Below are 24789 nucleotides of genomic sequence, written 5' to 3' on the forward strand. Positions count from 1 at the left end.
ACAGGCTTCAACAGTTGCAGCACGCAGACTCAGTTGTTGGCTGCCAGGCTCTCGGTAACAGGCTCTAGAGTTGCGTAGCTGCTCTGTGGCATGTGGGATCTTCCTGGACCAGGGATCAAACCCACATCTCCTACACTGGCAGGTGGATTCTTTACCACTGAGCCACCAGGGAAGCCCTTTCATAGTATTTTACTGCTATCCTCTTCTGCAGAAAAGGTAGTAAGGAAACTTTCTGGAGGGCAACTAGGCACCATTTGCATCAAGAACTTAAAACTGCTGGGATTAGCAGATGCAAATTACTATATAGAGAATGGATAAACAGCAAGGTCCTACTGTATAGCACAGGGAACTACACTCAATATCCTGTAATAAACCATAATGGAAAAGAATATTTTCATATTCTTTTCCATTATATGTGTATATACATACATATATATATATATATATATACATATAACTGAATCACTTTGCTGTACAGAAGTTCACACAACATTGAAAATCAACTACACTTCAATAAACTAAATTAAAAAACCTTAAAACTGTTATCCCACTTCCAGCAATTTACTCCAAGAAAATAAACACAAACGCCATGATATATGCATAAGGATATTCATTGCAATATGTATAACTATGGAAAAAAGAGCACACAAAATGATAAATAAAACAAATAGTTTAATTAAGGTATACCCATAATAGGGTATTATAAAACTATTAAAATGACATTTTGTATGAGAAAGTGCTTAAGATATTAATAAAGTGAAATGCAGGATATAAAACTATATACAGTATTATCCCAATTTGGAAAAAATTGTACATTTAATATATTTGCATACATAGAAAAAGACTAGAAGACAATTGATCCACATGGAAGAAGTTTGATTTTTTTCTTTATATTTTTATGACTTCCACTTTATCAGAGAATAATTTTTTTTAAGAACCAGAGGCTAAGAGAACCAATATTTCAAATACCCATCATGTGGAAGGCACTGAGCTAGGAATGTGACCAATTATCTAAGCTCCATAGCAGTCAGGAGAGGTCAGATAGCCCTAGTGGTAAAGAACCCACCTGTCAATGCATGAGAGATGTGGGTTCGATCCCTGGGTGAGGAAGATCCCCCCAGAGAAGGAAATGGCAACCCACTCCAGTATTCTTGCCTGGGAAATCCCATGGACAGATGCCACAGTTTGTGGGGTTGCAAAGAGTCAGACACGACTGAGCACACACACAAAAGCATCTCCATGGCTGGTTTACAGATGAGAAACTGAGGCTCTGTTATGGAAGCCTGGAATCTATTTGCCCAGGTGCCTTGGACTCATGCCCAGGACAGTGCCCATGTCCCCTGCCTCACCAGTATGGTTCCTAGCAGGCCCACAGGAGGGTTGCAGTGAAGGTCACTGACAAAACAACTGTGGACAGCTTGCCCTAGAGAAAGGCCTTATTTTGCTTTCTAAACTCTTCATATCTTCCCCCAGAAGTAGACAACTTCCTGCCCCCTGGAAAAGAAACACAGGCCTCTTCATTGGGAAGGTTTGAGCTCCACTGTGAAACAGTTTTTATCCATGTGTCCAGCTCCACATGCCTGCACCCTCTGAGACCATGGTGTCTGCTGTCCTGCTTATTGGTTTGGCATTTTGTCAGGCTGTGAGCAGAAGGACAGGGCGGAACGTCACACCCCCACCCCTTCCACCAGCTGGCTTCTTGGTCTCTGCCCTGGATACTAAAACCAACAGGCTGTGTCCTCTGGCTCTCAACCTGAGGATGGGGGAGGGGAGATACAGAGTGGAAGGCAGGGACAGCAAGGATCCCAGCTATGTGACCAATCAGGACTACCTGGCAGCATATTTGATCTCTGTAACCTTATTTTGCCAAACAGTCGGGGCCTCCAGGTGGCTGAGAGGCCCATTCTAACCCTCAGCCTAATTGTCGGCTGAGTTCCAGGTACTGCCTTGGTGAGGGGCGTCCAGTCCCCCCAGCTGGCTCTCTTCCAGGTAGGTCCCCAGGGACACTAACTGCAAACTCTCATGGAGGAGAGGTGGAATTTTCCTCCACTTTTCTAAGGACGTTCATCACTTCCTGTCCCTCCCTGGGGCAGACACAGGAAGTGACTTAGATGGAGTCAGTGACAGTTAAGCCTGGAGCATGCTGCCTGGGTCACCACTGTATCTTCCTGTATCACAGTTCCCGAATTCAAGAACAGAACTACCTAGGGGCTTTTATCTAGGAAGAGACAGAAGGGGACATGGGGAATGACACATGACATACAAAACAGTGGTTATAAACTGGTCCTTTCTGAAAAGACCCTTCATCTCTCTCTGCAGTCACAAAAGAGGATTACATGTTCAAAAAGGTTACAGAAATACTGGGCTAAACAAAGTTAAATCGATTAAGTTCCTATAGGACTTCTCAAAACCTTTAAGTGCTCACAAATACTGTAAAGGTATTAGAATGGAAAGTGTTTCTTAAACACCAAGTCAATTAGAGAACTAAGGATTCCATAAGCACCAGAGTCCAATGAACACACCTTGAGAAGTGTTGTTACAGGGTGGGCCTGTAACACAGAAAAGTAAGGCCCCAAATAAGCCATCTGCCACTATCTTCAAAAGTACAGTAGGGCTGTGGCACTGCCCATTTCTTTTTTTTTTTTTTTTCTGCCCATTTCTTAGTGGTGGAAATACAAAGAGTGATAACTGAAAATAAACAACTCTTGATGAGTTAAAAAAAAAAGTGCAGAGTTGGATCAAACAAGGTTGTCATTCTGTACTCTCCCATCTGTACTCAAGAGTTTATGGTATTTTTCCACTTGCTGGTCGAAGACCCTGGGAGAAAATCCTGTCTGGATAAAGTCCACTGGAGTCAGAAGGTATTTGAGTGCCAGGCCCCTGAGCTCAGGAGCCAGAAGAGGGGCAGCCTCGCTGCTGGGAGACAGGGGAGAATCCTGGCCCATCCAGGCTCTCTGGTTCTCTGTGGCTGCTGAGGCCACACTGTCTCCCACGGGTACCAAGTAGGGCCCTACACCAATTTCCTCCCCAGTTTCCGGAGAAAGAAATTTCTCATTTGTAGACCTTAAGTGGACCGGAAAACCCGAAGGGGTAGTTAATACAGTCACCATCTTCTGGGACTCAGAGGAAGGGACTGCCCCCTCCCATTCTCGGCTGCAGGCATCTGGGAACGACTGCTTCTTGATTTGCAAAGGATGGTGGGAGGGCTGCTTCTCGAGCTTCCCAGCCAGGTTCTCAGTCTTGGTCTTTGAGTCCCTGTCAGCTTGAGAGTCATCAGCGTCTTCCTCAAGGGGTTCAAACACGACACCCTGGGTTCTCAGTCTCTTGAGCTTCCTTTCTAAAAACGGCCAGAGAAAACTTGGATTTCTGGAGGAGGAACTCATGTATTGCTGTACAGAGTCTGGAATCAGGGGCACAGAGAGCCTGGGGCTCAAGCTGTCCTGAAAGTAGTCCCTACAGGGCTGTCGCCGGACAATGGGGACCACCTGGCAAGGCTTCAGGGCTGCGACAAAGACACGGAGCTCCGAGTAGGAGGAGTGGTCAGAGTAAGGGATGACGTGGATATTCGGGTGGGAGCGGTAGATCTTCCGGCTGGTGGGGAGGACGGCGATGGTAGGGTGGGTCTGGTTCCAACGCAGCATGGCGGAATGGCAGATCTCCATGTGGTCCACAGCATGGATGCGGCCAGCCTTCTCCTCCACTGTAAACACATCTGCCAGGCCCAGCAGCTGTACCAACTCCAGGCGCCGAGGACTCAGGACCACCCAGGTCTGAAACTCCAGGGCCAGACGCTCCAGCAGTGACTCTTTTCCCAGGCTGTAGAGTCCTGAATAATGTTAAAGAGAGTGGGGAAACTAACAAAGGAAGACAATGAGGCTATGTCACTGTAGTTGTTCAGTTGCTAACACATTCAGCTCTTCTGTAACAGCTCAGGGACTGGAGCCCGCCAGGCTCCTCTGCCCATGGGATTTCCCAGGCAAGAATACTGGAGTGGGTTGCCATTTCCTCCTCCAGGGGATCTTCCTGACCCAGGGACTGAACCTGCATCTCCTGCACTGGCAGGCGGATTCTTTACCACTGAGCCACCAGGGAAGCCACAATGAAGCTACGTGCTTAGTCACCCAGTTGTGTCTGACTCTTTGAGACCCCAAGGACTGTAGTCCACCAGGCTCCTCTGGCCATGGGGATTCTCCAGGTAAGAATACTGGAGTGGGTTGCCATGCCCTCCTCAATGAAGCTATGGGGGAATCCTAATAAGTCAACTAAGTGTTTAATAAAAATACACAAAATTAGTGGGACTATCCCCTGTTTGTATATCAGGAAGGAGGTACATGTGAGCTAGGTATATGGAGGATGGGGCTTCCCAGGTGGCTCAGTGGTAAAGAGTCCACCTGTCAATCTAGGAGATGCAGGCAGTCGGGAAAATCCCCTGGAGGAGGAAATGGCAACCCATTCCAGTATTCCTACCTGGAGAATCCCATGGACAGAGGAACCTGGCGGGCTACAGTCCATGGAGTCACAGAGAGTGGGATGGGACTGAGCACATATGGAGGATGGGGTAGGGAGAAATTTAACACAGAATCCACTCATTCATTCAGCTCAGCAAAGGAACGCACCTACCAAGTGTTTAGCACTATGAAAACAAACAACAATCAGTTAGAAGGTCCAAATAGTACTCAGAGAGAAAGAAACGGAGGCCTGAATTTGGATAATGCTCACGGTAACAGATATAGGAGATACTATTTAAGCAGTTGTTCACAGACCTTTTCTGAAGGTATTTCAAGTCTATAGTCAGATTGTGACCTCCTTTAAAGAATCTGTATTTCCTTTATATCTACTTTATTCCTCAGCATGGTTCAAAATCTCACTCTTTGGGCACAAATGCAGCTGATTTCACTCTCCCTATCCCCCCCCCTCACCCTTTTGAAAAAGAACCTATTCTAGGCCCTTTACTACTAGACTTTAAGCCCTCATATTTTATTCATTTTTCTATTCCCACTGCCTATCAGAATATTTGACACATAGTATGGGCTTATTGTATATCTGAAAAATTAATCAAGCCCTTCTGTATTACCCTCCTAGCCAGCTATGCCTCCTCTAGGAAAATTCTGTGTTAAAAACTCCAAGAAGACTTAGGACTGGTATTTCTTCATGAAGTCAAGCAATCCTGAGAGAGAATATCTCTCCATCAATTTGGTGTCACTCTGGAAGGTATATAATTTGTTTTCAATGCCTCTGTTTAAGCCTATTTTGAAACTCCTTTCAGAGTTGCGGCATATCCTTTTAAAATATTCATCATGATGGCAAATCTTCCTTTTGTGGATTTATTACAATTTTGGAACAATCAAAAAAGTCATTTGGCTTCTCTGGGGGTCCAGTGGCTAAGACTCCATGCTCCCAATGTAGGGGGCCTGGGTTCAATCCCTAGTCAGGGAACTAGATCCCACATGCCACAGCTAAGACCCATCACAGCTAAATAAATTAAAAATTTTTTAAAAAGGTATTTGGAATTAAATCTATTACATTAAAAAAAAAAAAACTGATTTTCATAAACTATCTCAAAAGACAATTCCAAGAATCCCCAAATGTTTGGTACTCTTGTAGAACTACAAAATCACAAGCGGACAGCTGTGATTTCAATGTATCTAATTGTAAGCATAACACTCACTTGAGCATCTACATTCTGATAAACTGCATTCACTTTCTAACAAATATTTATCAAATTCCTCTATCAGGCATTAATCTAGGCATCTGGCATATATCCATTAAGTGAAACAAAGAGCCTGTTCATTGTGAAATTTCCATTCTAGCAGGGGGAGACAGATAATAAGAAGTAAATACAATAAACACGTAAACTATGGAATACATTATAAGGTGATTACTGCAATAGTGTCCCTCTCCTACTTAAAACCCTTCAATAGCTTTTTGACCTAAGAGCAATGGTTGCATTTAGGACCAAGTGCAAAATGGCTTACAGGCACTTCAGTCCCTCCTGCCTTTCCAGCCTCCTCAACCACTATGCGCCGGTCACATGGCTTCTTCTCTGTTCCACAAACACATAAGACTTCTTCCTACCTCCAACCATGCTCTCAAGGAATAAATGCGTGTGTGGCAGAAGTGGGGATAGGCAATCAACAATAAGCAACAGTAGAGGAAAACATGAAGTATGTGGGAAGTTGAGTGCCATGAAAAAATGAAAAACTTGAATTGACTTAGGGGATCTGGGGTTGGGAATGTGGGAGCAGAGATGTATTTTTAAATAATAAGGTCAGGGTAGATTTCATGGAGAAAAGGAGATCTGCACAAAGACATGAAAGATGTGAGAACCCCCAAAGAACCTAGATTCACTAGTTCCATGAGTGAGAGAAAAAGGAAAACCCTCACCAATTTTTATGTTATGTTGTGGGTGCTTTCGAATGAGTTCAACAATCTGGCGGGCAGCTTCTTCTTGGGAAGGAAGAACCAGGTCTGGGTTGCAATTGGTATTGTCTAGGTATAAGGTATGAATCTGTTTCCCCAGTCTTAGGGCTGGCTCCTTCAGCATAGATGGTGTATACCGAAAATCACCTGGGGAAAAAATATGGGAGGCATAGTCAGAGGCAAAAGCATAGAAGACAAGCTTCTCCCAATTCCAACAGCAGATGGGCATTTGCCTACTGGCATCTTGGAAAAAACCTAGCATCTTGGAAAAGTCTAGCAGTGATCTAATGTAGCAGAGTTTCTTTGTGGAAATGTCTCCATCGTGCTCCTGCATTTTCAGTATTCTTTGCAAAGTCTGTACCCTTAAAGAATGAAAAATCAATTGAGAAAGGATCATTCCGCTCATGTGACACGAAGCTAGGAGGCCTCCAGGCTTCTACTATGAGTCAAGGCTACTCAAGAAAAGTAATGTTGGAAATTTCCTGGCAGTCCAGTGGTTAAGATTCAGTGCTTTCACTGCTGGCAGGACTGGTTCAATCCCAGGTTGGGGAAATAGGATCTTGAAAACCATAGGGCTTGGCCAAAAAAAAAAAAAAGTAGTGTCTAGGCTGGGAAAGTGGGAAGGAGCCCTCTGGAAGCCCACCTGTATAAAGGATGGTTCCAAAGTATCCTTCAAAGAGAAACATGACAGAGCCCGGGCAGTGATTGGCATCCAAGAGGGTGACCGTCATGGTCTCTCGTCCAGCTTCATCTAGAGGCAGGACATGGCTCTCACCAACCTCCAGGGCTCGGATCCACTGCTTAGACACCTGAAGAAACAGCAGGTCATCTCAGGAAACACAGACGCCCCTCCCTGATACCTCCCTGGATGAGAAGCTGTGATAGGGATCACAGTCCTCTCTTCCTCCTCCCTCTCTCTACCCCATCCTTCCTAAAAGGCTAAATTAAGAGTCCAGAAAGCAAGTCTACTCAACCATTCTTCAACTTTCCAAACCATAATAATCCCTTCGAGTGCTGTGCTTAGTCACTCAGTCATGGCCAACTCTTTTGCCACCCCTTGGACTGTAGCCCACTAGGTTCCTCTGTCCACGGAATTCTCCAGGCAAGAATACTGGAGTGTGTTGCCACGCCCTTCTCCAGGGGATTTTCCTGACCCCAGGATCGGGCCCAGGTCTCCCGAATTGCAGGCAGATTCTTTACCGTCTGAATCACCAGGGAAGCCCTTGGGGGTGCCTGTTAAAAAAATTCCAGCCAGATTTCCAGGACCTGCATCAGCTATGTCTACTGATTCAAATGCGGGAGGAGGGAGGCACTGAAGAATCTATTTACTCAGAACATTAGATGAATTCTTAGGAGCCAAGATGGGAAAACACTGGCCTAGCTCATGTGAAGAGGTAGGAACAGTTTCCTTGACAGGCCAAGAAGTCCTCCCCAGTTTTATCGCTGAAACATCCCAAGTCTGCCAGTTGGAAACCACTCTCGTTCTGGGTTTAATATGCATTTCTGGGTTCCCCAAGACTGTCGCTTTGGTAAAAATCAGTTCTCCAGGCCACAACTCTATGAGTCCAAGACTGACAGATCGGGAGGCCCCACCCAGATGCCAGGGCTAATTCTCCTAGGCCGACTCCAACCCCCCATACCTGTAGGTGGCGGTGCAAGAGGCGAGCCGTGACCGGGGAGCAGTAGAGGGGCCGGGCCCAGGTGCTAGTCAGACCAACGGTGTGGTCCGAGTGCAGGTGGGTCAGGAAGAAGAGTCGGCCGGAGCCAGCCCGGCGCAGGCTCCAGAAGTCCACCGCGATGGGCGCATGAGGGATCAAGACCCCATTCATGGTGGCAGGGCTCGAGTCACCAGTGGGTTCTTTGTGGGAACAGAGCTCCTGTGAGGCTCCTACCATGCCGCCCTGAAAAAAAACATGCTCGGGCAAGAACAGGGCTAGAGACCGTAAGGAAAAGCCAGCCCACTGAGGGAATGAATGGCTAGACTGGGCAGAAAGAAGGAAGTGACCTTGCTGGTAGGAGTTTGGGTGGAATCTCAAACCGCAGAAGGCGCCCAACTGAGCGCCACTCCCCCGGACGCGCCAGACCCGGGGCCGAAACCCGGCACTCAAAGCGCGCGCTGCTGGGCGGAGACAGGCCGAAGTAGCCAACTTCCGATTGCTCGCAGCAGCTCCACCAGAGGGAGCCGCGCGGCTGCGCCGGGAGGTGAGAGGTTGGGGGAAGGGCACCCAAAGGTCGGGATCCAGGCTGCGCTCGGCGCTCCCTGGGAGAGGGTGATTGGCAGCCGCTCTACGCGGTCCCTCTGGAGGAGGCGGGACTTCCGCAGAGAGCTTGATTGGGCCTCTAGGTGATGGCAACCGCGTGGAGGCGCAAGAAAGGCTGGAACTGGAGAGGGAGGGGTTCACGGACAGTTGGCTGCGGGGCTAGAAATCAGGCCGAGAACCTAGAGTTTGGGGAGAGTTCTGTGGGCGGAGCGAACCAGCCTGCAGGTCCCGGGATAGAACCGCAGAGCCTGGGGTGGGCCTCTCCCGGAAGGAAGAGGGTTGAAGTTGAGTATGCTAGGTCATGGTTGCGGGCCTTGGGGAAGACAAGGCTGGGGCAAGCTCGCGCCTTGTTGTCCCTTCACTGACTGACATTTCCTTCACCCAGGTCCCCATATCAGGGCTAAAAGGAGCCTGAGTTCCCTAGGGATCTGTGGGAACTGCCCCGTGACTGTTGGAGAAGATGCCGTACCTTGGCTCCGAGGACGTGGTGAAGGAGCTGAAGAAGGCTCTGTGTAATCCTCACATTCAGGCTGATAGGCTGCGCTATCGGAGTGTCATCCAGCGAGTGATTAGGTATCACCTAACGCCCTAATTTCCCCATTGCCATCCCCAGCAGGCCTCTCTCCCCGTGGCTGCGCAGAAAGAGTTAATGAACTTTCATGCATGGCAGTTGTACGGTTTGGTCTTTCTGCTTCTCTGGAATGACATCTAAGTCTCCCCCGTGGGGCATATTTTGCTTCTTTTACTCAGCTGGGTGGTTTCATCCATATCTTGACCTTGTGCTGCTGATCTGTATCTAGTACAGATATCCTCAGACTCACACATCCTGTTGTTTGCTTGGCATTTCTGCCTGGATGTGTCTTCAAAGACATGCAAAATAGCACCTGCTTTCTTCCCTCCACCTTCCCAGACCTGCTCTTCTGCTTGTATTGTGTTGATAAATGTCACCACCCAGCTGACCAAGTGTGGGAGTCAGTCTTGATGACACCTGATCTTCACTGCTCAAGTCAGGTGGTATGGATTTGTGGTTCTAAATATCCATCCTCTTTTTAAAAAATCGGCACTGCTGTTCTGGTTTCTTTATAAAAAAGAATTACAGTAGTTTAAGAGTAGGTCAGGGCTTCCCTGCTGACTCAGTGGTAAAGAATCCACTGCCAATGCAAGAGACACCAGTTCCATCCCTGGGTCAGGAAGATCCCCTGGAGAAGGAAATGGCAACTGACTCGAGGATTCTTGCTTTGAAAATCCTATGGACAGAGGAGCCTGGCAGGCTACAGTCCATGGGATTGTGAAAAGAATTGGATATGACTTAGCAACTAAAGAGCAACAAAGTATCTGGTCATCTTGAGTGACTAAAACAACAGCAGAGTGTTAGGTCATCTTGCTCCCATTTCAGTTAGAGTGATTTTCCAATATATGAATTTGACAATATATCTCTTGCCTGTAGCAAACTTTGTATCACAAACTTTAGCATGCACAGTTTTTAAGAATGCTTTTTAAAATTTTACTGCTTTTTTAATGCTTCTTTAATGCTTTTTAAGAAAATGTAAAAATTTCATTCAATCCAGGAATTCTGATTTCAGTAGGTGGGATGGAACCCAGGAATCTGCATTTTGAACAGACATCCCCTCAAATTCCTATAGGAGATCACAGTTTCTCAAACTGTGATTTTACAGAATAAAGTCCAGATTTCTTACCATAACATCCAAGGAACACCCTGTTAACTACCTTCAGACTGTCAAAAGAACATACCATTCTTGCTCATGTCCACATCCCTTATAGCGTGTATCATTACCTATCTATTACACTTCCCTGGAGCTCCTGCTAATTTGGCTCAAGGATTACTTCCTGGCAGTGTTAGATACCCATTGCACCTTATCTGTTCCTTCTGTTGTAATACTTATCAGTCATTCTGTAATTAGAGGTGTTCTTGTCTGCCTGCTTGGTAGATTTGAGTTCCTTCAGATCTGAGAACATGCCTTCCTCAGATTATGTCCCCAGAATTTATCCCTGGAATGTAAAAGCTGAATGCTGTTGGAATGTATCAATACTTAGGAATTCTGTAAGTGTTTGTTGAATGAATAGAAGAACGTTTATTGCAGGCCATGTTAAGTTTTGTGTGATATGATAGAAAAGGTAGACCTTGTTGCTTCCCTCTAAAAGGTCACAATCTAGTTGGCCATCCAGGACATGTATAAGTAAAAGGCTTTCTCTAAGTTGTTGGTGATGAGTTGGGGAATATGTTTTTTACTTTTCCCTGCTGTGTGTGTTGGTTTCAGGCACATGACTCAAGGGGTGGACATGTCTGGTGTTTTTATGGAAATGGTGAAAGCTAGTGCCACTGTAGATATTGTTCAGAAGAAGTTAGTTTATCTCTACATGTGTACCTACGCTCCCTTGAAACCAGATCTGGCTCTCCTGGCCATCAATACACTGTGCAAAGACTGTTCGGACCCCAACCCAATGGTGCGAGGGCTGGCATTACGGAGCATGTGTAGCCTCAGGTGAGCACTCTCTTCCCTTCCTGCATGTCAGTGGCTGATGAGTTCATGTGGTCACAGGCAGATTTTTAATGGTGACAATTTATTTGAGCTCCTTAGTACTGGGGAAAACATGGTTGTAACCTGAACTCAGTTTGTCAGCCATTACTTTGATTTAAAAAACTATATAGATGATTTTATTAAGATGATTTTATTTTATTATTTTATTAATAAAAATCATTAAGATGATTTTTCTGCTTTACTCTCAGTGAGATAGTTAAAGATTTCTAAATGTGTGTGTGTTTTAACTTGCCTGTGCAGCATTATCCACATGAAAAGTCAAGTGAGGCTTTTTAAGTTTGGCAGCAGCTTTCTTGAGTTTGTTGAGAAGAATCTGACCAATGCATATTCAAACATCTACTAAACCCTCTGTTAAGTGAATAGGGGCTAAATTATGTCAACACTAGTACTTTAGGATCTGGCTGACTCCAGAATGTGTTGCTTAGGATGCCTGGTGTGCAGGAATATATCCAACAACCAATTCTCAATGGTCTGCGGGATAAGGCTTCGTATGTCAGGAGGGTAGCAGTCCTTGGCTGTGCCAAGATGCATAATCTTCATGGAGACTCTGAAGTGGGTAAGTTTCAATGTAATCTATCATGATCAGTATTTATTTGTGCTTCCATTATATGACTTTGTAAAAGATTATGTCGTTTTGGTAGAAAATAATAATGTGGCTCTACTGGATGTCCCTTTTTAAAAATTTCATTTTATTTCTTAAATTTATTTTTATTTGGAGTATAATTGCTTTACATGTTGTGTTGGTTTCTGCCATAGAACAACATGAATCATCCAGAAATATTCATATATCCTCTCCCTCTTGAACTTCCCTTCCACCCTAGGTGTCTCTTTTAAGTAGGATGCAAGGCTTGGTATTTTCTGAGATTAAAGAAGTCCTTTCTTTGGGGTTCAGGTGAAATTCTTTGCATCAACTACTTAGGATAGTCTGGAAATGGCAATTTTTAGCCTTGTACATTGCTACTGCCTTTGTTTCTTTTGTGTAATAGCAGAGAAGTTTAGCTTTGTCTGCCTAGAACTATCATTCTGGCTCTATTCCCATGATTCTGAAGCTTTTGTTTATATGAGATCTTTATTCTTTTGTAGATGGTGCCCTGGTAAATGAATTATATAGTTTGCTGCGCGACCAGGATCCAATTGTGGTTGTGAACTGCCTGAGGTCTCTAGAGGAAATTCTGAAACAGGAAGGAGGTGTTGTCATCAATAAGCCCATCGCCCACCATCTCTTAAATCGGTTTGGATGCCTCTGTTCTCTTTTTATCATGATCAGATCTGCATCTCTGCATCATAGTGGGATCTTGTTGATGTATTGAATGAAGGAGAGGTTCTTGAACAACTTCTGTAGAGCAGTAGAAAAAAGTTAACTGTAACCATTAACTACCTCATGTTTCATTGTAAGTTTTATGGGTTTTTTTTTTTTTTTTTTGTCTTAGTTTCTTTTGATAATATAGAGAGATGGCAGAAAGATCCTTGGGGGATAGGTTCTGTCCCCTGCAGTCATTATGTCCCTGAAACTAAGCCATTCACACATACTATCTTACAATGTAGAGAGTCTGGGTCTAGGGTATAGCAATCATGTCTTTGGCCTTAGATGAGTATGCATTTGTACTGTGAACTCATCTTGTTGTTTAAAGACTTTGTATAAACTTTAAGTAATATGTAAAAAGAATAATCCGATTATGGTACAACCTATTTTTAAGAATTCTCCCCTTATTGTGATGTGCAAATGACTAGTAACAGAGAAATCGCATGGAGGTAGTCCTAATTTTGTTGCTAACGTAGCCCATTTGTTTTCTTTTGGGGGTAGAATGTCAAAACTGGACCAGTGGGGCCAGGCTGAAGTCTTGAACTTTCTGCTCCGCTACCAACCCCGAAGTGAGGAGGAGCTGTTTGACATTCTCAATCTGTTGGACAGTTTTCTCAAGAGCAGCAGCCCAGGAGTGGTGATGGGAGCCACCAAACTCTTTCTGATCTTGGCCAGAAAATTCCCGCACGTGCAGACCGACGTGCTCATGCAAGTCAAGGGCCCTCTGCTGGCCGCCTGTTCCTCCGAGAGCCGAGAGCTCTGCTTCGCTGCCCTCTGCCATGTGCGCCAGATCCTGCGCAGCTTGCCGGGTCACTTCAGCGGCCACTACAAGAAGTTTTTCTGCTCCTATTCGGAGCCCCACTACATCAAGCTCCAGAAGGTGGAGGTGCTGTGTGAACTGGTGAACGACGAGAATGTGCAGCAGGTGCTGGAGGAGCTGCGAGGGTACTGCACCGACGTGTCCGCTGACTTCGCGCAGGCCGCCGTCTTCGCCATTGGTAGGTGTCTGCTGCTTTTCCTTCATGAGAGCCTACGCCAGACAGCTAGAGAGAGCAAAAGGGAAGGAGTCTTGCTTCAAGGGAAAGTATTTCGCACCAAAAAATTGGGTCAGTGACTACGAATAAGTGGAGGAGGAAGGCTCTTTTGGTCAACACCGGTGTTGCCCTGTCTTTCTAGGATATAGACTAAGGGTAATTCAAACTGTAACATGATTGATTAATTGATTTTAAAAGACATTATTTATTTATTTTGGGTTGCACTGGGTCTTAGTCGCTGCTCTCAGGCTTTCTCTAGTTGAGGATAGTGGGGACTGCTCTTTGTTGTGGTACGCAGGCTTCTCATTGTGTGGCTTCTCTTGTTGTGGAACGTGGACTCTAGGTGCACTGGCTTCCCTAGCTGTAGCTCTTGGGCGCTGGTGCACTGGCTGGGTAGTTGAGGCTCCCGGGCTTAGCTGCCCCATGGCATGTGGGATCTTCCTGGAACAGGGATCGAACCCGTGTCCCCTGCATTGGCAGGCAGATTCCCATCCACCGTTGGACCATCTGGGAAGTCCAACACGATTTATATTGCCTTTCGTTGTACCTTACCAAAAATGCTTTTCTGTAGATCATCTTCCCGTAGTCTTGTGAGACAGTCAAGAAAAGTGGACAAGAGGTTATTAACTTCGTTTTCAAGATGAAGCAACTCAGTCACAAAAAGTTTCTTAAATTGCCCAAAGTTTATATAGTTCCTGAACTGGGACTGAAACCCAGCTTTCCTGACTCAAAGTCCTGTGTCAATTCAACAGTTGTTTATTGAGCTTCTACTCTGGGCTACTTCGTATTGTGCTGCATAGACCAACATGGAGTAAAACCAGAGGCCTACAGACCTTTTCACACTACCGTGTCTGCAATCTAAAGAGCTAGAGTGAGCCACAACGTGAAAGCATCTGGGGAGCTCAGTTTTGGAGGACTTCAAGGGAAGGAGGAGAAGGAACTCTCCTAGATAGAATAAAGTATGGCTATATTTAGGGACAGAGAAGAGGAAGCAAGAGGGGAGTAGAAATCCTGCCACCCGGAGGCCGCTGTCAATTGTCCCCAGCGGGAATACTCCTGTGCCGGGGTGCTGCAACAAACTGGTGGCCGTATAAATACTCTGAAAGTTTCCAACCTTGTTCAACAGGGAATTCGTTTTTACCTAAGTTCCCTTAAATTCTTATTTCATCAAGCAAGGGTTGGTTTTGTTTTTTTTTAGGTGTTTCCGGTCCTCTTTGTTTTTGGTTGGTAGGAAATTGTTTTAGAATGAGGTGCTAATATTTGACTTAACACTTTTTCTGCTTCCCTTCCTCTGTAGGTGGCATCGCCAGGACCTACACCGATCAGTGTGTGCAGATTCTAACAGAGTTGCTGGGGCTTCGACAAGAGCACATTACCACGGGTAATAGCTACCATTCTAGGATTTTTTTTGTGTTTTTGAGGGGGGACCAATTTCCTGGCTTGTGATGGTTTCTCAGAGTATGTTTGTTGTTGAATATGAGAGGTTTAGGCTTTTCTTTACGTCATCATCAGTCGCCATCAGAGGAGCATATAGACCTAACAGGGCAGGGGGTCTTCAGGTTGCCGGGAGTCTTCAAGGTTCTGTTGTATAGCTAATGAAGGGTGCTAGGATGACCTTGCTTGTCATTTCCCCACCTTTGTCCCTCTTTATGCTTTACAGCAGCAACTGTAAGCAGTGGCTGCCAGGCCTGGGACTAGAATGATGCAAACAAGGTGCCAAGGATACAGACATTTAAAGAGGCATTCACTATTATATAAAGCATGGATAAACAACAAGGTCCTACTCAACAGCATGGGGATCTATATTCAATATCCTGTGATACGCCAGAATGGAGGCCTTCCCTGCTGGTCTAATGTTTAAGAATCCACCTGCCAATGCAAGGGACACGGATTTAGTCCCTGGTCTGAGAAGATTCCACATGCAGCGGGGCAGCTAAGCTGGTGTGCCACAACTACTGAAGCCCGTGCGCCTAGAGCCTGTGCTCTGCAACAAGAGAAGCCACTGCAATGAGAAGCCCATGCACTGCAACTAGAGAGTAGCCCCCACTCACCACAACTAGAGAAAAGCCTGCACAGCAACGAAGACCCAGCACAGCTAAAAAAAAAAAAGCCTTACCAGAAAAGAATATATGAATATATATATATAAAATGTATATAGAGAGTCACTCAGTCTCAGGTTCATGCAGGTGCTACCTCTGTGTGTCCTCTTATGTTTTACAACCTGGCACCTTGCTTGGGTGCTTAGGGCTTCACCATAGCCCCAGCGTCTCCATTTCTACTGTCTTCAGAGTATCATTCAACAGCAGCAATCCCCCACATTTGTATATGGCCTTCCAGTTTACCAAGTGCCTTTGCATACATTAATTCTTGTATCCTCATGGCAATCTAAGAAGAGCAACATTCATTTAAGAAATCGTTGCCCATGCCAGACATTTCTCAGATAATCACTGACCACCCCCTCCAACACCCGTTTTGCAGACATTCCCACAGCCTGACTGTGTGCCTTTTCTTAAGATTCCTTCCCACGCGGAGGCGCTAACCCTGTGCTCTTGTGTCCTGAGCTGTGCTGCAGCGGTGGTGCAGACTTTCCGAGACCTGGTATGGTTGTGTCCTCAATGCACGGAAGCTGTGTGTCAGGCCCTGCCCGGCTGTGAGGAGAACATTCAAGATAGTGAGGTAGACTATGATTCTCCTTTACTTCTAGGTCAAGGGGAAGTGCTTGGGACCTGCTCTCTGAAATGGAATCTAATTATTCTTTCTCTCCAGTGTCTGAAGTGGGAATTCTTAGAATCGATTGCCACCTCAGATTCTCTTTTGGGTGTAGGCAGGATATAAATTATGCAAACATTAGGATTTAACTATGGTTTCCTTACAAATATTTTGATACCATTATTGTTGTGTAACATATTCATTATTTTGAGTGAGAGATTTAGACCATAGGGTTTTCAGCTGGCATGAAAATCAGAGTCATTTGTGGACTTTCTATGTTTAGGCTTCACCCCAGGTCTACTCAAATATTCACAGGGTTCCCATGTGTGGGAACCCTGGACACATACAGTTTCAAGAAACCTCGCAGGGATTCTGACATGCACTCTAGCTTAATCACCACTTTAATGGAGTAACTCAGGGAAATCTTCCAGTAACTTTCACTGGAGTGTGAAACCCCAAATTGGGGCCGAAGCCCCCAAACTGAGGAATCTTTATTGCTTAAACAACATGGGTGTGAGAGTCATAAGTCTCCTTTTTTTGTGGTAGAATTTCGTTCCTATTTGTTGTAGAGAGTTTAGTAGGGGGTAGAGATCAATAACTGCAAGTTGAAGCAAATAAAATATACTTTTTTAGCTAACTCTAGGGGAGAAGCAAAACCTTCTGCTGTCTGCCGTCTGCTCTCGCCTGTGTTTTGGACAGCCAAATGTTAAGCATCTGTTCTTACTCCCTAATTCCCTAGGGGAAGCAGGCACTTATCTGGTTACTCGGTGTCCATGGGAAGAGAATCCCCAATGCTCCTTATGTGTTGGAAGACTTCATAGAGAATGTGAAGTCGGAGACGTTCCCAGCTGTCAAGATGGAGCTGCTCACAGCTGTGCAGCGCCTCTTCCTCTCTCGCCCAGCTGAGTGCCAGGACATGCTAGGCCGCTTGTTACACTACTGCATAGGTAGGCTCTTCAGAGGAAATGGTACTTGCCATGGCCAGTTGTGTATACCTCCTGATGGCTCAGATGATAAAGAATCTGCCTGCAATGCAGGAGACCCAGGTTTGATCCCTGGGTTGGAAAGATCCCCTGGAGAAGGGAATGGCAACCACTCCAGTATTCTTGCCTGGAGAATTCCATGGACAGAGGAGCCTGGTGGACTACAGTTCATGGGGTCACAAAGAGTCAGACACAACTGAACAACTAACACTTTCACTGTCAGTCATAGAGGTTCTCACAGCTTTCATTGTTTGATGAGCTGTGTCTGGGACCCAAGGAGAAAATGTCAACATTTTCTAGGGTTTCCTCCCTCCTATTCTCGTGGGCACTGGGATAGAAAGAATGTTTTTATTTTTAATTAACTCAATATTTTATCTTACCTCAGAGGAAGAAAAGGACATGGCAGTACGAGATCGAGGTCTCTTCTATTATCGCCTCCTCTTAGCGGGCATCAATGAAGTAAAGCAGATCCTGTGTAGCCCTAAATCTGACCCTTCCCTCAGACTTTTGGAGGATCAGGCAGAAAGACCTGTGAACAGCTGGGCCTTGGACTTCAACACTCTGGTGCCAGTCTATGGCAAAGCCCGCTGGGCAACCATCTCTAAATGCCAGGGAGTAGAACATCATGGCCCAGAGCTTCCTAACACTACAGCCTTTCCCACATCAGGTAAAAATCATCCTTATTTTCTATCTTGTTATGAAAAATCTCTATGGTAGAAAGTAAAGTACCCCAGCTAAACTTTATATTGTTGCTTGAATTTCGTCTTTGTGAACAAGAAAATTTGCCTTTGGTTATTTAAGCCATTTCTCCTAAGATAAAAATCACATTGTGTACTTTTGGAAATCTAGAGTTAAAAATGTAGTTCCAGCAGACTGAGAGCGTCTCTTATACAAGCTTTCTGACTCTTGTAGGACCCCTGATTCCCGAGGAGAACAAAGAGAGGGTCCAGGAACTCCCTGATTCCGGAGCCCTCATGCTCATCCCCAATCACCAGCTTACTGCTGAGTGTTTTGAGAAAACTTGGCTGAGCCTCAAAGTTGCTCATCAGCAGGCGTTCCCGTGGCAGGGAGCAGTCCATCCTGACAACCTGCAGATGGCGCTGCAAGTCGTGAACATCCAGACCATCGCGATGAGCCGGGCTGGGACTAAGCCATGGAAAGCCTACCTCAGTGCTCAGGACGACACTGGCCGTCTGTTCCTAACAGAACTGCTGCTGGAGCCTGCGAACGTGCAAATGCAGATCTCAGTGAAACAAAGCGAGGCAGGGACAGAGACACTGAAGAGTTTTATTTCTGTTTTAGAAACTGTGATCGGAACGCTTGGAGACATAAAATCATAACGGCTTCTTGTCTGTCCTGAGTGAGATGAATAGCTCTCAGAGTTCCTTAGTTTTTCTTATTATCACTGCTTGTAAGTCCACATAATATCAGATGCAAAGGAGAAGGGGAATCTGGGAATGAGGATTCTTCCATTTTTGTCCAAAGAACATTGACATGTTCCTCTCATACCTATTGGTGAATGACCCCACTTTTCCAAGTGATGTTGTAAAGATTAATGTTGTTGGGGAGAGGGTGAGGGTAGAATTTGTATTCTTTTCTAATTAGCTTAAGGGATTATTTTACTAATTAAAGATGTCTGATGTGTCTGGAAACTGATAGGGACATCAGTTTGTAAGGGTCATCTTTTCTTCCCTGGATTATTACAGTAAATTCCCTACTGTTATAATATTTCTAATCATGTTTTTTAGGGCAGAGTTCAAAGTCCTTAACATGATATCCGAAGTTCCTCCTCTGTGCCATGTCTCAGCGCTCACCAGAATACCCCGTGTTCTGGCAAAAGCAAAGCACTTGCAGTTCCCTGAATATACTCAGCTCTCTCTTATCTCTCTGCTTTTACTTCCTGCCTGCAATATTTCCTCACCCTCAAATCTTTTTAAGTAACGCTCAGTCTATCTTTTGGTGTTCAGTTCAGATGTGAGCTCTTTCAGGATGTTTTCTGTGACCCTCTCTGCCTTCATTGGGGTTTCATTCAAGCTGTGAAAGCAGTCAGTGCACATGTCTAGCAGTACTACTGGGGTGGCGCTAAAGAACCCAACCTCCCAATGCAGGAGATATAAGAGACATGGTTTCGAACCCTGGTTTGGGAAGATCCGCTGGAAGAAAACCCATTCCAGTATTCTTGCCTGGAGAATCCCATGGAAAGAGGAGCCTGGTAAACTACAGTCCATAGGGTCACAAAGAGCGAGACTGAGGCAACTAAGCACAGCACAGCAGTACTATTGTAATTGTTTTCTTGTCACTCTTTCTCATGTTTAATTTTCTTCATAACTGACCACATTTTATACATGGAGACAACTTATGGCCAAAACAGATGTAATAAACTGATGGTAAAGTATAAATAACCAGAGAATCCAGCATAGGAAAAATAAAAACACCTGTTAAGACCAGCTGGGTTAGGGATGGGAAAGTATACAAATGTCCAGGCTGAAAGGGTCTACATAGTTGATACAGTTGAGGTCGTATTTAGCTTTGTAAGTGATTTGCATGCTAAGTAGCTTCAGTCATGTCCGACTCTTTGTGACTTCGTGGACTGTAGCCCGCTAGGCTCCTCTGTCTGTGGGGATTCTCCAGGAAGAATACTGGAGTGGGTTGCCATGCCCTTCTCCAGGGGATCTTCCTGACCAGGGATGAACCTTCGTCTCTTGCATCTCCTGCATTGGCAGGCGTGTTCTTTACCACTAACGTCACTTGGAAGCAGCCAGAATTAAAGAGGAATGGTTGTGTAGTTGTCACCAGAGAGAAAGAAATATTTCAATTCTAATTTCTAAAATTTACATGTAGTTTTACATGGATGGTACTGAATGGTATGTAGAATACTTGTGTGGCAAGTTAGTAAAGTGTTTCACATGACTTTCTTGTGGTGTTCTTCAATATGAACAGAGAACATAATTTTAATATGAAGCTTAGTGAGGGCATTCTTCAAGGACTAAAGATACTATGACCCAAATATCATCCAGCTTAACTCAAGGACTTCTTCTACCTGGATCCATAGATGGACTGCATATCCTTCAAATAATGCTTTGCCTATGATTTCTCTCAGCTAATCTTTTAATAAGAGTAGAAAACAGATAGTGCTGAATTTTCTGGCAAGGGCCTGGATTTAGTCAGTTGTCTGTCTCTGCCAGACAATTTTTAAGGACAGATTATCTTTCTTTCCTTCTGTCTACGGTGCCTACAAGATAGTGGTTACTCAATAAATAGTATTGAATTAATGGCTGTAAGTTTTGAATAATTAGATGCTGATGGTATTTGTAGACTGGTGTTTGAAGTGTGTTTTGTTATATTGCATCAACCATACAGAAGATAATAGATGGAATTCCACCTTGGCTAGGGTATCTCAGAAGTGGTGCTACTGACATTTGGGGCCATATAATTCTTTGCTGTAGGGGGTTTATCTGTACACTGTAGGATAATCATCAGAATCTCTGATCTATACCATTAGATGCCCCCAAACACCTGTTGTGACAACTAAAAATATCTTCAGATGTTGCCAGGTTACCATGGAAGTCAAAAATCACCCACAGTTGAAAAAGACAGATCTGGATCCTGGATCCCAGGGACTGGAAGGAGGAGGATCAGAACATCTTCAGAACCACTTTCCATATTTTGACTTGTTCAGTTAAACTGAATGTTTAATTAGGTACTAAAACAAAGTGGAAGTGTTAAGTGCTGCCAGTTTTAAGTGTTGGAAGGAAACAGGATGTGAGTGGTAGAAATTGAGTAAATTGATCGACTTCTTAAAAATTAAGGGTTATCACTGAAATGTTGAACTAAAGAAAATTAGGTACAGCTCAGTAATTGAATGTTAACTACAGTGATCCTAACTATAGGAGCTTTCAGAATATTAAGCCCAACTTGGTTGCTTTCCTGTAAAGTAAGAAGCATAGCAGAATATGAAACTGTTGCTTTTGAAAACACCACCTGGTTGGCAGAATGCAAAGAGGAACTTAAAGAACCTTTTGATAAAGGTGAAAGAGGAGAGTGAAGAAATTGGCTTAAAACTCAACATTCAGAAAACTTAAGATCATGGCATCTGGTCCCATCACTTCATGGCAAATAGATGGAGAAACAATGGAAACAGTGACAGACTTTATTTTCCTGGGCTCCAGAATCACTGTGGATGGTGACTGCAGCCATGAAATTAAAAGATGCTTGCTCCTTGGAAGAAAAGCTCTGACAAACCTAGACAGCATATTAAAAAGCAGACACCACTTTGCTGACAAAGGTTCTGTATAGTCAAAGTTACAGTTTTTCTAGTAGTCATGTACAGATGTGAGAGTTGCACCATAAAGAAGGCCAGTACCAAAGGACTGATGCTTTTGAACTGTGGTGTTGGAGAAGACTCTTGAGAGTCCCTTGGACAGCAAGGAGATCAAACTGGTCAATCCTAAAGGAAATCAATCCTGAATATTCACTGGAAGGACTGATGCTGAAGCTGAAGCTCCAGTACTTTGGCCACCTGATGTGAAGAGCTGACTCATTGGAAAAGACCCTGATGCTGGGAAAGACTGAAGGCGGGAGGAGAAGGGGATGACAGAGGATGAGATGGTTGGATGGCATCACTGACTCAATGGACATGAGTTTGAGCAAGCTCTGGGAGTTGGTGATGGACAGGGAGGCCTGGCATGCTGCAGTCCATGGGGTCGCAAAGAGTCGGACATGAAAGAGTGACTGAACAACAGCAGCAACAGTTTTAAAATCATCTCAATGAAGAACTGATTTCTTTTAACTATTGCCTGATTTTACTCATTTACAAGCAAAATGATTAAAGCTTCCCTGGTGGCTTAGATGGTAAAGAATCTGCCTGGTGTGCAGGAGGCCTGGGTTCAACCCCTGGGTCAGGAAGATCCCCTGGAGAAGGGAATGACAACCCACTCCAGTATTCTTGCCTGGAGAATTCCACGAACAGAGGAGCCTGGTGGGCTATAGTCCATGGGGTCACAAAGAGTTGGACATGACTGAGCGACTAACACTTTTACTTTTCATAAAATGAAGTTAATTATTTAATATTCCTCCTCCCTAGGAGCACTCTCTAGTCTCTGTAGATATATTGGTTTGATGATATAGGCAGATGCTTATCTTTAAAATCTATGAAGGTAGTTGATACTGTGCTTTTAGAAAAATGGCCTTCTAATGTCTTAGTTGGTAACACATATAATGAGGGCCCACCAATGACTGTGGTGCTTTGGAACATTACAGAAGCAATCATTTACATAGTTCCTGATGATCATTTTATGGCTATGGACCAGCAACTGTTAGATGCCTCCATTCCCTCTTCCTTTTTGAACTGGAGTTCTGTTACAATTATTCTATCACTTTTTCATAGATTGAGTGTTTGGGGGTGAGGAGACAAAGAACTTATTTTCTTAGTTACAGGTCATCACATTGAGAGGAGCTGTACCCCAGGATCCTCGTTCACATGCAGGCCTGGTGCAGATGACAAGATCCTGGATTTTGAGCCAGTGATATAATGAGATGAGGCTTTGGGGAAAAGATATAAATTATTATGACCAGAGCAGCAAGAGAAGCAAGTGAAAGTGAAAAAGTTCTGGCCTCATTTTTCAGTAATAATTAAGAGAACAATATTTGAACTACACGAGTGAAGAGTATGTGGGCTGCGGGCAGGGAGGGGAAGGGATGGTTGGGTGGGGAAGGCCCAGAGAGAACTAAACAAAGGAGGAAATTTTACCCCACATTGCTCATGAAAGATATACTGTGGTTCTCTAGCCTCACACCATTGACTGTACAAACTAATGCAAAGCATAGATAAGATTATGCAAAGATTAGATTCCCAAGATGGTATTTGCCCATAAGTATACCAGTAGTGAAATGAGGAAGGTGGTTCATTATTATGGAGAAAGGTTTACTATTGATAGTAAGACATACTTGGTTTTAAATTTCTGTTCTACCACTTACTGATGCCACTTACCTTGGGGAGGCTATTTAACACCAGCTGGATTGTATCTTACAATTTTTTTTTGTTTTTGTGTATTATTTTGGGAGTATGTCATAAATGTATTTGTTGGAGTCCTTAACTTGTCAGTGGCTAGCTCTAGTGTGAAAGGACATTGGCCTAGAATTATCTTTGCAGAATCTTCTGACATTAGAGGTCTGAAAGCTACTTAGACACTGCTTTTAGCCTTGGTGATAATGACAAATAAAAATGACCCTTTAGCTATATAACTCCTAGTCCTAGTCCCAAAGGAACGTATGACCTTTTTTTTTTTTTTTTTTTAAGAATGGAATAGAAAGCAGAAGATTGGCTCTGATTATTTTGCAAGCTAGAAATTCCACTTTCAACAATTAACTTAGTGTTTATGCTTGAATGTCATCCTACTGGTTCACCAGGTCAGAATACCCTGGAAAAGTTGATAGGTTTGAGTGCTGCTTCTGAGACACCCAGAATCTAGGTGTAGCTCCATTAAGAAGGCAACCACTAAAAATAAGTGTCCAGTCCTGAGAACCTGTAAAACACTGATGGAGTCCAGCCCTGTTAGAAGACCCCAGTTAATTCTATTAGAGAGTAGATCCCAGATTCCTTTCATCCCGGTGATTAGACCTTGGGCTAAAAGGAAGACATTTAACTCTTGCTATATTTCAGATGGATTTCCCTGATGGCTCAGACAGTAAAGAATTACCTGTAAAGCAGGAGACCCAGGTTTCCCTGGGTCAAGGATATCCCCTAGAGAAGGGAATGGCCACCCACTCCAGTATTCTTGCCTGGAGAATCCCATGGACAGAGGAGCCTGGATGACTGCAGTCCATAGGGTCGCAAAGAGTTGGATGTGACTGAGCGACTAACACACACACATATTTCAGATACTGCTTGATCCTTCCACAGAACATTATCTCATTTAATCCTCACTATTTCCCTGTGAAATACTTTATATTATTCCCATTTACAATTCCTCAAATGCCCAAATTTTTATTCATCTCCTCAGCTTTTATATGTCCTATTCCCTCCATCTGGAGTGGTTTTACTCCTACTCTTTGCCTAATGAGTCCTTACTTGTCCTTCAGAGCTCCTCTCAGATGTTACAACATAAAGGAAGCCTTCTTTATTTTGGTTTGTTTCCTTACTACACACTATAATAACACACTGTATCTTAATAAGCACAAGAAATTATGTGATTAGTTATTTAAATCTGTCATTTATGTCCAAGTGTGAGCCCCATGAGGATAGGAACTATATCTGTGTCATTTTTCTGGATTATTTATATGCCAAGTATGTGCAGTTCCTTACACACAGGTACTCAGTAAATAATCAATGTGCCATTGTGGCAAATGAATGCCATAGTCAGGAGTTGAGTGTTTGTGTAATATAACCTCAAAAACTTCTTTCTTTAAATCCACCATACCCAGAACCCAACAGGAAGTTTCTTAGTGATATTACCCAAGAGGCTCTTCCTTGTCTCTATTTCAGTTCTAGATTGGCTATCTCACTAGTATAAGTTATCC

At 44.2% G+C, this 24789-nt stretch overlaps 2 protein-coding genes across 5 annotated transcripts; one reads left to right on the forward strand and one right to left on the reverse strand.

Moving 5' to 3' along the window:
* Nucleotides 1-652: 652 nt before the first annotated feature.
* On the reverse strand, nt 653-8605 carry DCLRE1B (DNA cross-link repair 1B). Of its 2 annotated transcripts, XM_020908108.2 has the most exons (4): nt 8061-8605; nt 7064-7229; nt 6385-6567; nt 653-3826 (listed from the first exon to the last, which is right to left on the reverse strand). In XM_020908108.2, exons 1-4 carry the CDS (start codon nt 8313-8315, stop codon nt 2739-2741), a joined length of 1692 nt encoding a protein of 563 aa, XP_020763767.2. In that variant the 5' UTR covers nt 8316-8605; the 3' UTR covers nt 653-2738. The 2 variants fall into 2 exon arrangements, with proteins under 2 accessions (XP_020763767.2, XP_070319986.1); XM_070463885.1 differs by lacking the exon at nt 7064-7229 and having other exon boundaries at nt 8061-8142.
* On the forward strand, nt 8604-20585 carry AP4B1 (adaptor related protein complex 4 subunit beta 1). Of its 3 annotated transcripts, none has more exons than XM_070463883.1 (11): nt 8604-8622; nt 9067-9254; nt 10961-11185; nt 11668-11798; nt 12326-12473; nt 13047-13543; nt 14877-14960; nt 16152-16255; nt 17028-17235; nt 17657-17938; nt 18184-20585. In XM_070463883.1, exons 2-11 carry the CDS (start codon nt 9142-9144, stop codon nt 18609-18611), a joined length of 2220 nt encoding a protein of 739 aa, XP_070319984.1. In that variant the 5' UTR covers nt 8604-8622; nt 9067-9141; the 3' UTR covers nt 18612-20585. The 3 variants fall into 3 exon arrangements, with proteins under 3 accessions (XP_070319984.1, XP_020763703.1, XP_020763695.1); XM_020908044.2 differs by lacking the exon at nt 8604-8622 and adding an exon at nt 8656-8764; XM_020908036.2 differs by lacking the exon at nt 8604-8622 and adding an exon at nt 8771-8965.
* Nucleotides 20586-24789: the final 4204 nt, after the last annotated feature.

Source organism: Odocoileus virginianus, unplaced genomic scaffold, assembly GCF_023699985.2.
Source record: "Odocoileus virginianus isolate 20LAN1187 ecotype Illinois unplaced genomic scaffold, Ovbor_1.2 Unplaced_Contig_8, whole genome shotgun sequence".
In the NCBI taxonomy this organism is placed as follows: domain Eukaryota; kingdom Metazoa; phylum Chordata; class Mammalia; order Artiodactyla; family Cervidae; genus Odocoileus; species Odocoileus virginianus.